Consider the following 12,768-nt stretch of genomic DNA (forward strand, 5'->3'; position numbering starts at 1 on the left):
GTGGTAATATTATTAAAATTATAATAAAGTCACATGAACAACAGATACTCTCAAAACCCTCAAATCCCTGCTTCGACAATACAATAGCTGTTTCTTTCTGCTCCTATCCATTGGGAACTCGAAATATACTTCAAAGAATTAGCCCCCATAGAGTTCACCTTTTTCATACTACAACGACAAGAAGAACGCAGCAAAGTGTTTAATCACCAGGTAGGATTTTCTAAGCTTACTTGTATGTTACCCATTTGCATTTTTGTTGTTGTTTCAATTCGTTAAAATAGCTCCAATCAGTCAAAAGATTTGATCTTTTAGCGAATTTCGGGTAGTGGGGTTTCATATATATATATATATTTGTTTGATACCGTGTTGTCCGGACCAGATTGCGTGCACCTCGACTAATTACACGGGATACCTGCCAGCTTCCACCAGCAACAGGTACCAGGTAACTCTATCCACCAAGGCTTGGATAGATGTTAATAAAATCACCTACTATTTGCCTCCACTGGTATTTGAACCTGAGATATCATGTTCTCGCCCACTTCATTGACCACTAGGCCACACCCTTGGGTGCGTGGGGTTTCATATATGTTGCAAAACTATTGTACTTGTTGAATGTGCTATAGTCATTGGAGCCGAAAAAAGCTTCATATATCCAAAATGAAAAATTGAGTACCTGAAGTAAGAACAGCAGGTAGGAACCGCTCAGTTGTCACTAGTCAGCAGGCATGGTTCTTTCTCAATTGAGATTAAGAAAAATATAATACTTGAAGAAAAGTGGGTTGAGAACCATGAGGGTCTCAGGTTTAAATCCTAGCGAAGACAAAAATACTAGGGGATTTTCTTCTCATCTGTGTAAGTCTTGGTGGACAGAGTTACCTGGTACCTGTTGTTGGTTTGGTGGGAGGAAGTAGGTATCCCATTTAATTAGTCGAGGCGCACAAGTTCGACTAGACACCACGGTTATCAAAAAGAAAACATGAATAATCAGAATGTTCAGTCGTCAAACTCCCATTGTGTCATTGGACAGCAAAACCTCGCAACCGTATAAGTATCATACTGCTACTTGTTTTAGTATGGACTTGTAAAAAAGGAAAGCCAATAATGAATTGATTTGCTAAATGGGCATACAAGAAGATTGTATCATGGGTTCAAATCCCATTTCTTCTAGCGCTGAAATGAAATGGGAGAGAAAATTTATGTGAGAGAACGAACCTATTTGGTGGCGTCGCTCCCTCTGGGGGACAAGATAGAACTTCTTAATGACTAGGAGTTGAGAGCTTGTTGCGCCTTGTTTTTCTTTGACCGGTTCCTGAGCATGTTGGTGGATTAGGCGGCAGTTGAAAGAGCTACTCGAGAGCTTTACGAACAAGCGGAAAAATGATTATCTATTCTATTTTGTTAGTTTAGTAAAAGGCTTTTCCTTTACTAGTAAAGTGGTATGGTATCCTCTCTACCTTTATAGGATAGGGGTAAGGTCTGCGTACCCACTATCCTCCCCAGACCCCACTTATGAGATTAAACTTGGTTTTTTGTTGTTGTTGTTGTTGTTGTAGTTAGGTGGTATGGTATGAAGCCAGTGTAGTGGTAAACCAAATTATAGTTCTACTTCCTCCCCAGTTCTCATATGATTGATGCTTTCTGGAATGGTCTTACTTGGGACAGTGCTCTCAGATATTTTAGTTAGTAGAATCTGCTGAATGAAACGTTGTATAAGCAACGTTTTAGGATTGCAGGTTACCTGTATGTGAACTACGCATTTGACTGCTTTCCACAGTTTCTATCTTCTTCCCTTTTCGTTCCTCCCTACATGTGCTTCTGGCGGTACGGAGTTTCATGCTAATGCTTCAATAAACAGTTCTGTTTGAAGTGTTGGGCTTTCTTCCTCAGCATGCAACATTGGAAGTTATTCTTTTTCTTTGTAGGATTTGATTCTTTGCATAGAATCTGCTTCGAACTTTTTAATTACATACATCACTTACTAATGGACTTCTAGGAAGATTTGTTCTAGTTGGCTCTTCTATTTATTCTTACTCAAATTATATGCAGTTTCACAGTTTGTCAGCAAATACCAAGGTGGGCTACAATGACAACATCAGGATTAGCTGCTAGTCCTATAAAATACTGTCTTCATTTACCTGTACAATGTCCAAGATTGCTTGCGAAGAGAGTTTCAGCTTCTAACTTAGGGAGATCAAGGTATATGCTCTATCAAGAATGGGTTTGATAAGTTTACTAATTATAGGAGTTGACTCATATGTAGAATGTATCGTGATTAGTTGCTTTCGTTTCTTTGTTCATATTGGAGAAGTCCCTGGACTGGTTCTACACAGAAATATGCCCTAAGAAGAATACCCTTAGTCAAGTGTGCAATGGAAGCTTCTTTTGGTGATTCTGCAGATAATTCTGCTGGTAATTTTGATGGCTCTTCTCATAATTTAGCTTCTTCGCAGTTTGCAGAAGTTATGCTTGAATTACATGGCTTTTGAGATGCATATAAACTGCTTTTCTGAGGTTGACTTGTGATGACTTTCTTCCCTTTTTTTGGGGCATCATTCCCTTTTTTTTATCTGGCTCAAGAACTTTATTGCCATACCTTTAGGTATCTTTCTGTTGAAAGATGTAATGAAAGCAAAATTAGTTGTCCATCGGATTATCATCAGTGATATATAATCAGGAGAAGAAGATGGAATCTTGATAAACAAGTCTTTCATATCTTATATGTATTTGCGTCTTTTTCTTTCTTTTGTTTATGATGGATCCATTGAATTTTGATAATTTTTTTTAGCAGATTAAGATGCTGCGCTTATAGCCAGGGTTATCTCCTTAGATGCATTACATCAATAGACATAGTCAATTTTGGAAAAACTCAAGTTTGAAGATTTCTGTGCTAGATGGCTTTGTAGTCAGGGGCGGAGCTATAGTAGTGGGTGCGGGTTCGGGCGAACCCGGTGACTTTTTCCGGAACCCTGTATTTGTATTGAAATAATTACTAAATCTATATAAATATATACTGCCGAACCCAGTAACAAAAGGGGTCTTGGTTCAACGGTAAGGGTTGTGGGTTCGCTGGGAAAGATGGGGGTTCGATTCCCCCTGAAAGCAGTATTTTATTTTAAAATTTAGAACCCACACACTTAAATCCCTAGCTCCGCCTCTGGTTGTAGTTGGACTCAAAATTGACTTCATTCCTCTAAGTATAGAATGACACATTCAGAAAGTGTAATGTATCTGCTTTAAATAGATGAGCTTTTCTCCTGGAGTTGGTTCTAACAGGAGTTCTTTGGACTGATGCAAACATCATATCAATGAATATCAGAAAGAAATAGTTGCCTCTCAACCTTTTCTTTTGTGCATTTCAAGACATTTTATTATTATAGCTTCTTGCGAGTTCTGTAGTCTTTGTTAGGGGTGGGCATAATACCGACCGAACCGAAAATTTCGGTTTATTCGGTTTTTCGGTTTATTCGGTCGGTTTGCGGTTTATAATTATAAAAAATTCGGTGTTCGGTTTGGTGGTCGGTTTTAATGGTTCGGTTTTCGGTTTAACCGAAAAATTGAATTTCGGTAGAGGTGGCCGATAGGCTGGCCACTGCAAGGCATTATGCAGGGAAAGAAAGTGAATCAAGACATTAATAATGCATTATTCCCACATGCATTGATCGGCTATTATGTTGACACATTTTAGGAAATGTGAATCCTTGATAATATGGTGCTGTAAAACATCCATTGATTTTAGCTTAACTAGTCTTTTCTTCTTTTTTTTTTTTACCAAAGAAATTATTCAATTTCTTAAAATAATCGTATTATTAGTAGTTAAAGATTTAAAGTGGCTCATTATCTTTGAAAGAGAAATAAACTTCAGAAGACTGGTAAAAAGATTAATTACACTAACATCTCAGATAACTGTACATGGTATTAGTATATAATTTACTGTTTCATTTGTTTTCTTTTTTTTGGAAGCTTTGAAGTGATAAATGGAAATAAAGTATGCCTTGTAATATTTATGAACACTTAGCTAGCTAGCTTTGTCCCCACAGATATTCTCTTTAGCTACCTTTTGAAGCTTTCCATATTGCATGATGCTCTATGAAATCATTGGCATTAAAGCTTGCACTTTATTCTTCATTTACATCATTAAATTTTGATTTGTTTGCTTTTTGTGGGTTCTAAATTAGCTTTGGATAAGCACATTTAGATTCACGCAAAGCAGGAGATCCTTTGTTTTTCACTCAAAATCTAGTTTTCTTGTTGCATCAAAGTACTCAGTTCGTTTTATTTTATATAATTGTGTTTGATTAATCATGAAATTTAAGAAATACATAAATATTTACATATTTGTGTGACTATAAAACTTTTGAAACTTGTCGTCTTAAATATGTCGAAACAATTATGATGATAAACGCTTGTCGTTAAAAATAAAATAAATTTTTTGCCATGGCTTGAAACCGAAAACCAAACTGATTAAACCGAACTGAACATGAATAAACCGAACCGAAGTTATTATGGTTCGGTTTTGGTTATTAAAATCACAAACCGAAAACCGAATTAACCGAACCGAAATACTACAAAACCGAACCGAACCGACCGATGTCCACCCCTAGTCTTTGTGACTTTTCATACGCACGCTACAGCAGAGAGCCTGCTATTACTTTCTATGGTTCTTTTCTTTTCATACTGCATTTGCATCTGCTTCAGCTTCTTAATTGTCTTCAGTTCAATAATCCTGGTTTCTATTACTTTTGCTTTTGTACTTGCTCTTGTTTATACATTTTTTTTCTCTGTGTTTTGCTTATCAATCGCAGCTATCTTTCCGAGAATCAATGTTGGGGACCCATACAAACGACTTGGTATTAGCAGGGAAGCTTCGGAGGATGAAATCCAAGCTGCTAGGAACTTCTTAATACAAAGATATGCTGGTCATAAACCAAGTGTGGATGCAATTGAAGCAGCCCATGATAAAATAATAATGCAGCAATTCTATGATAGGAAAAACCCAAAAATTGACTTTAAGAAGAAAATCAGGGATATAAAACAATCTCGTGTTATGCAGGCTGTCACTAGCAGGTTCAGAACACCAGCTACAAATTTCGTCGTGAAAACTTCTATCGCTTTCATAGTCCTTGGAGCTCTCACAGTTTTCTTTCCTACTGAAGAAGGTCCAACGCTTCAAGTTGCCATTTCCCTGATCACTGCCATATATTTCATTCATGATCGGTTAAAGAGCAAACTTCGAGCTTTTCTATATGGGTATGCTTTTTAATAGTCCTCTGACTTGACAAAGAAAACTGAATTTTAATACCTATGTTGCATAGTCTCTTAATTTGACCTTGATGTATTCATGTCAAATGTGTCGGAGAATGGTAATGGTTATTTTTAAGTTCTTCAAAATACACTAGATAGCTGCAAAAAAATTGAACATACACGGGTCTTCCGTCCTCTTCATACTTGAATCTAGTACTAGTATCAGAGATGATGTATTGCTTGATAAAGCACTTACTCAAAATTAGTTGTAGTCACTTCATGGAATTAAGTCTTAATTTCTTGAATTCATAGACTTCTTACATATATTGCTTTACTATTTGATAGGCCTGGTGTTCTGTTTATTGCTAAATTGTTTCTGGATTTTATTATGGTGCAGAGCTGGTGCTTTTATTTTCTCTTGGCTTTTGGGGACGTTCTTGATGGTGTCTGTGATTCCTCCTATACTTAAAGGGCCAACGAGTTTGGAGGTGACAACTTCATTAATTACGTACGTACTTCTGTGGGTTTCTTCTACTTACCTCATATAGGACCATGGCATCATCTCAATTTTGGTAGGGAAGTACATTAGTTTCTCAATACTAAAAGAGAGGAAGATTATTGAAACTCAGGCCAAGTGTCATGATTGTCTGTGACAGCTTTTATTGCTAAGTTCTTGTGAAGTTTTTGACACGAGGAAGTGTAGATTTATGTAATGAAACCTTTTTCTCTGCTTAGAAATTGGTGATTCTTAAGACAGATTCTTCTTATTCCGAGGCCGAAGAGTAGCTAGCCTTATTCTTAGCACTGCTGTTTTAGCTAAATGTACTGTTCGCTTGACATTCCTTGTCACGTATCTCCCATATGTCAATGCTTGATGAGGAAAAACTTACCCGCTGCAGGCGTTTGAACGAGACCAATAGAATGCATGTCATTCCTTTTTAAACTAAAATTTTATAACTTGACCATGATTAACTAATGGTTGAATTTGTGACTATTGTTCCTCTTAAGGAAAAAACTGGTTTAGTGCAAACATGGAGTGTGAATTAGTATAGAATGCCTATGACGTTCTTTACATTTGCACGTATGGGCTTGTCCTAAGACATATGTACACCTAGTTTTCACCTTTGATATACGCACCGCTATGTATACTCTGAATGTTGTGGTTGTAGAAGTTTTGCAATCTCCTTTTGCGTGAATGGGTATGCATAAGCACAATCTCAGCTGTAACAGTTGAGGAAGAAACAAAGAAAAGGAAATATGATTACAACTGTAGTCTGGTGGTCGTTTGTCATGGGATGTGTTTGAGTGGCTCATGAGTGACGACATTATTTCTGAAAATTTCATGGGCCATTATTGAATTCAAGCCGTTAACCTGAAACTGGGATTGATGTGATATATGTGCTCACCTTTTCTTGATTAGAGTGGTGGAATGGAGTGGTACATCTTTTGCGCATTAACATTGAGGGTTGTGGTGGGACTCCGCGCATAGCGGGAGCTTAGTGCACTGAGCTGCCCTAAAGACCAGATACTGGATGATCTTTTCCCATGAAATGTTCACCTAGTAAGTTTTCTCCATATATTTTTTTCTTGAGATATCACAAGGGAAAGAGGAACAAATTCTTACGTCTGGTTAATTGCCAAATTGCTTCGGTATCTTTTTGGCATGTCAAAAGGAAAACGTTCGCATCCCTCAATTCTCCAAATAAAATCAATTAGGTAGGACCTGCCAATCTCATCACATCAACCTTTCCTTGTAAGGTTGTTAATCTCCCTCTTCCAATGAAACAAAGATTGAGGACTTACAATCGACCATCCATTTTTTTCTGAAAAGGAGAAGCCCAAATTTGACTGCATTAGAAATTCTATTCTTGCGTTTTAGAATAATCAGAGCCCCAAATCAACCAATGCTTGATAGTTTGTACCTTGTCCCTTCTACTGCGAATATTCGAATAGAACTAGGTGTTACTTAGGTGCAGAGTTCCAAACAATGTTTACACCTCCAATAATTTTAACTTTAGTAGTTACAAATTAGAGTATGAATACATGATTAAAGTTATAAATGTGTGATATAATAAATACGGGATTGAACAAATTCTTTTTTACTGTTTGGCATCCGTTTTTCCATTTCCACGTGTCAGCTCTTCAATCTAACGGTCCACATTTGTTTGATTAAAAATTAATCTTAACCACAAATCTCCATCTCTTTAACCACCTCCAAGAGGAAGCTCTGGTTGGACACACTTCACCTCCTATCAGCGCAGCGTCATGCAATTCCTAGTTTTGCCCAAGCCCAGTCAGCAAGTTATCAAGCCACTTGGCACTTGTTGCTTGGCCAATGTATTATGGCCTCAAATTACATATCTCCCTGGAACTATATAAATGTACTGAGCATGAGGCTCTCTATTGTATTATTAAACACAGAAAGCAAACAACCAAAAAGATAAAAAAAAATCTTGTAGCTGAGGAGAGAAAGATAAGGAAAGAAAAAAAAAAATGGCATCAGCATCTCTCCTCAAGACATCACCAGCCATTGGCAAAACTGAGTTCATAAAAGGTCAGGCCCTTCGCCAGCCATCAGTCTCCGTCCGGTGCCACCCTGCACCTCCCTCCGGACTCACTGTCCGCGCCAGCTCTTACGCTGACGAGCTCATCAAAACCGCGGTACGTGTTGGTGTATCTACCATTTACTTTATTTATGCTATCAGTGTATTTTAACGTGTTGTAGTGGATAAATAGATTAATTTAATACAAGTAAATTATTGCTCTAGTACTTACTGAGTTGCTTCACTTGACACTTGAGTCTTGCAAGATTGCAGCTTTAATTACCATCTCACTGTCCTTTAATTTCCACTTCTTACTATCATCTCATCAACTTCGTTTTTACTCCTGTCAAACAACTAAAGCATGGTCTGGTTACATGTACTAGCAAATACTCCCACCATCTCAATTTATGTGGCCCATTTGACTTGGCAAAAGAAATGAAGATTTTTGAAACTTGTAATATGAAACAAGCCTTAAATATTTGTGTGGCTTTAAATCATCTCGTTAAAGGGTACAAGAGGAACTTTTGAGTTAAATTGTTTCTAAATATAGAAAGATAGACCTTTTTTTGGGACAAACTTAAAAAAAAAGAGTGCCACATAAATTAGGACGGAGGGAGTAACTTAGTTCCTACCCGCTAGTTGCATTCCCTGTAGAAGATTGATATCATGTGAATGATCAAGCTGACAAAAGAAACCCATTAAAATGTTTGTTTTTCCTCCTTAAAAGGTTATACTGTGCTATATCTGGTTTATGCACAAGCTTCTAGGGAAATAGCATGTGAATATATCATAAGTGCTACTCAAGAATTATGAGAAGTTTCAAATAGTATTAGTGGTTAAACCCCAGTATGAAATATCCTCAAGGTGAATGAAGCATATAGCTGATATAAACTAATGGTTGATTAATGTAGAAAACCGTGGCATCTCCTGGCCGTGGAATTTTGGCCATGGATGAGTCAAATGCTACATGTGGGAAGCGTTTAGCTTCAATCGGACTGGAGAATACTGAAGCTAATCGCCAGGCATACAGGACCCTTCTTGTTTCAGCTCCAGGACTTGGTAAGTACATCTCAGGTGCCATCTTATTTGAGGAGACACTTTACCAGTCCACCGTTGATGGAAAGAAAATCGTTGATGTACTTCATGAGCAGAACATTGTTCCTGGCATTAAGGTTGACAAGGTAAAGATCATACTATGTGAACTAGTCTTAAATTCTTGATTTAGTTAGGTGGTGAAGAAGTTTAAGAATATTTTGATTGCCATGTTTTAACAAGTTTTAGTTATGGTTCAACGAAAACTACAGGGTCTAGTTCCCTTGGCTGGCTCAAACGATGAATCCTGGTGCCAAGGTCTTGACGGCCTTGCCTCGCGCTCTGCTGCTTACTACCAACAAGGCGCTCGTTTTGCTAAATGGTAGCCTACCATTCTACTCTTGTATATAAATTGAATGGGATTTAACTTTATATCCATTGACAAAATCATTGAATTTTCACACAATTAGTGCAATTTAACCTGTTTTAGAAGCCCACTTACCTTGTTTTCTAGGTTACTGATTCCATTTATTATGAATTACTAACTTCAGTTACCTTTTAAGTGACCTGATAGTATAAAAAAGATTTTACATTATCAGTGAAAATTAAACTCAATGTGCTTTATTGAATCCCTTCTTATCTTCTTTATTATGAATCTTACAGGCGTACTGTGGTGAGCATTCCCAATGGTCCTTCTGCACTTGCAGTAAAGGAAGCAGCCTGGGGTCTCGCTCGCTATGCTGCAATTTCTCAGGTAAGTTGGCATACAGGAAATGGAGACCACAATAAGGGTGTTTTTGGTATGAAGCCATGTTTGGTTGTCTTAAATGTTTTGGAAAACATTTTGGAGGAAAATGTTAGAAGGGAAAACATTTTCCAAAACTATTTTTCAACCTTCTCCGCCCTATTTCCCATCCGCACCAACCCTCATCAACCCACCCCACCCCCAAACCACCCCAACCCCACCCACCCCCTACCCCCACCCACCCCAACCTTCGCCCACCACCCACCCTAAATAGAAATATCATTAAGAATATTTTCTTTTCATGTTGTAAATAAAATATTTTTTTATTTCAACAAAATGAATATATTCTTTTCATGATGTAGAAAAAATATTTTTTTTCATTTCAACAAAACGAGTACTTTTGTTTCATGATGTAGAAAAAACATTTTCTTTCATTTCAACAACATGAGTATTTTCTTTTCAAGATGTAGAAAAAGTATTTTCTTTCATTTCAACAAACTAAGTATTTTCTTTTCTTGAAATAGAAAAAGTATTTTTTTCCAACAAAACGAGTACTTTCTTTGTATGATGTAGAAAAAATATTTTCTTTCATTTAAAAAAAAAAAAGAGTACTTACTGAGTATTTTGTCTTCATGATACAAAAAATATTTTCTTTTATTTAATAAAATGAGTAATTTCTTTTCATGTCGTAAAAAAGATACCTTCTTTTTCAACAAAAAAAGTATTTTCTTTTTAGTTATCGAGCTCAAATTTCAACATTGTTCTTGTGTGAAAAAGTAAAGTTGCACATTAGTTCCTTTGGGTTTGTGTGAGTTTTGAAAAGAATAATTAAATTCTTGAAGAAAATAGAGTCCCGGAAGGGGGGGGGGGAGAAGTACAGAAAACATGATAATTTGGGGGAAAGTGCGTGGGTTGAGGAGAGTAGCATAAAAAATTATTTTCCTAAAAATATTTTATACTCTCTAACCAAACATTAAAAAATATTTTTCACTCACCAACCAAACAAGGTGAGTGAAAAAAAACATTTTCCTTTGTACCAAACACACCCTAAATGTGATGTAATTGTCTATTCTTTTGTGGTTTCAACAGAAAAGTTTCTTGTCAATTATTGCAGGACAATGGGTTGGTACCAATTGTTGAGCCAGAGATATTGCTTGATGGTGAACATAATATCGATAGGACCTTCGAGGTTGCCCAGAAGGTGTGGGCTGAAGTTTTCTTCTACCTTGCCGAAAACAATGTCATGTTTGAAGGTATCCTCTTGAAGCCTAGCATGGTCACCCCTGGAGCCGAGTGCAAGGAAAGAGCTACCCCTGATCAAGTTGCTGATTATACCCTCAAGCTCCTCCAGCGAAGAATTCCCCCCGCTGTCCCTGGAATCATGGTAAGTACCTAAACGTCCTATTATATACAGACAGTGCCAGAATAGGCTGACTATTAATTATTCATGGTTTTGCTATGTACAGTTTTTGTCAGGTGGACAATCTGAAGTGGAGGCTACTCTTAACTTGAATGCCATGAACCAATCTCCCAATCCATGGCACGTGTCGTTCTCATACGCCAGAGCCCTTCAGAACACATGCCTCAAGACATGGGGCGGAAGACCAGAAAATGTGCAGGCAGCTCAGGAAGCTTTGCTTATTAGAGCCAACGCCAACTCTCTTGCCCAGCTTGGCAAATACACTGGCGAAGGTGAATCTGAGGAGGCCAAGAAAGGAATGTTCGTGAAGGGATACGTTTACTAAGTCATTTTCGACGAAAACCTTCACATGTTTCATGATGAAGCTTGTGATGTGACCAAGATGAAGTGGATAAAAGCTTATAGCTCCTCAAGAATACTGTCTTGTTCATATAACATGTACCTTTAGCAATTAATGACATTCATGCTACTGAGTTCAGTTTTATGATATTCTTCAAATTCTTCTCCAGATTAAGATGCACTGTGTCAAATGCCATACAATCAATTTCTCCGGTGCATACTTGTAAAGACGTTACTATTTCTTTTTTGTGTTGCGTTTTCTTCTCTCTATGTTCCCAGATCTAACTTCCTCTCTTTTTGCTTCTCTCTCTCGTATCCTCTCTCTTTCCTCCTCCCTTTTTGGCTTTCCTCCCCTTTTTTGACTTTTTATTATATACATAGTAGATTGAAAATTGGGGAAGGAGAAATTGGATTCCTACAGTTTTTTGAAGAGTGGGTAGCCAATTGGAAAAAGTACATATGCAAGATTTGTGCAAAATTTTCAACGCCACATTGCTTGCCACCGTTTCGTTCATTTTTCTTTTTACTCTTTTTTATTTATTTATTTAGAGATAATAGGTAAATAACGTAAAATATTACATCTTACTAACCAAAGGATTAAAATACTAAATATTCAATATTTATTTATACAAAGTCTTTAGACTAACAAAAAATATACTAATAAAATATATTTTAAATTATTATTATTATTTTTTTAAATTTCTTAAAAACGTATAATAAGATAAAACAAAGATTTAAAAATATTTACCAACTAAAAAGTGGTGAAAAAAATTCAAATATGAACAAAAATTAGGTGATCATAGTACTCGGTGGATTAGGCGAGATAGTTGGTACCCGGTAGATTGGTGGAGGTAGTTGGTATCTTTTGGACTAGTCGATTAGGTGCAATCTGGCCTGGGCACTAGCATTTTAAAAAAAAGGATGCAGTTTCAAGATTTTGCTTGCATGGCGTTTACGTTGTTAATGTTGAACGACATCTAAACTTTTTATGTTGAGGAGGTCTGCTTGGGCTGGAGAGAACATTATGAGCTAGTGTCAAAATGAATAATTGATCAAAACAAATAAACATCTGTAATTGCATATCTAAATCCTCAATAAAGTAAGCCATATAGTGGAGATTTTGCTTGCTCAAGGTTTTGTTCCTTTTATATGATAATTTCTTCCCCTATCCACGTGGATAACTTCATTCATGCTGACATGCATCCTGGAAACATTATCAAATGACATTCACTAACATATGTTCATGTCATCAAATATGAGATTGGATCTATGACATATCTAATATACCCTAACAATCTCCCACTTGCACTAGAGCCAATTGCTCTTGTACTTCATTCCCAATTTCCACTTGTGCTTGTCAAACTTCTTTGCTCCAAGAGCTTTAGTGAATGTGTCTGCAATATTTTTCTTTCCATCAACCTTTTGAATCTCGACGTCTCCACGTTCAA

At 36.8% G+C, this 12,768-nt stretch overlaps 2 protein-coding genes across 3 annotated transcripts; both read left to right on the forward strand.

The window, feature by feature from the left end:
- The first annotated feature begins 73 nt into the window (after positions 1 to 73).
- Positions 74 to 5,997, forward strand: LOC104106959 (protein CHAPERONE-LIKE PROTEIN OF POR1, chloroplastic). 2 transcript variants are annotated; one of them, XM_018774403.3, is made up of 5 exons: positions 74 to 210; positions 2,047 to 2,196; positions 2,306 to 2,409; positions 4,803 to 5,247; positions 5,639 to 5,997. In XM_018774403.3, exons 2-5 carry the CDS (start codon positions 2,084 to 2,086, stop codon positions 5,787 to 5,789), a joined length of 813 nt encoding a protein of 270 aa, XP_018629919.1. In that variant the 5' UTR covers positions 74 to 210; positions 2,047 to 2,083; the 3' UTR covers positions 5,790 to 5,997. The 2 variants fall into 2 exon arrangements, with proteins under 2 accessions (XP_018629919.1, XP_009613924.1); XM_009615629.4 differs by having other exon boundaries at positions 2,309 to 2,409.
- Positions 5,998 to 7,637: 1,640 nt separating this feature from the next.
- Positions 7,638 to 11,489, forward strand: LOC104106960 (fructose-bisphosphate aldolase 1, chloroplastic-like). The gene is made up of 6 exons (XM_009615631.4): positions 7,638 to 7,902; positions 8,696 to 8,965; positions 9,089 to 9,198; positions 9,480 to 9,570; positions 10,676 to 10,945; positions 11,028 to 11,489. Exons 1-6 carry the CDS (start codon positions 7,735 to 7,737, stop codon positions 11,304 to 11,306), a joined length of 1,188 nt encoding a protein of 395 aa, XP_009613926.1. The 5' UTR covers positions 7,638 to 7,734; the 3' UTR covers positions 11,307 to 11,489.
- The last annotated feature ends 1,279 nt before the right edge of the window (positions 11,490 to 12,768 follow it).

The sequence above is a fragment of the Nicotiana tomentosiformis genome, chromosome 2 (assembly GCF_000390325.3).
Source record: "Nicotiana tomentosiformis chromosome 2, ASM39032v3, whole genome shotgun sequence".
Lineage (NCBI taxonomy): Eukaryota > Viridiplantae > Streptophyta > Magnoliopsida > Solanales > Solanaceae > Nicotiana > Nicotiana tomentosiformis.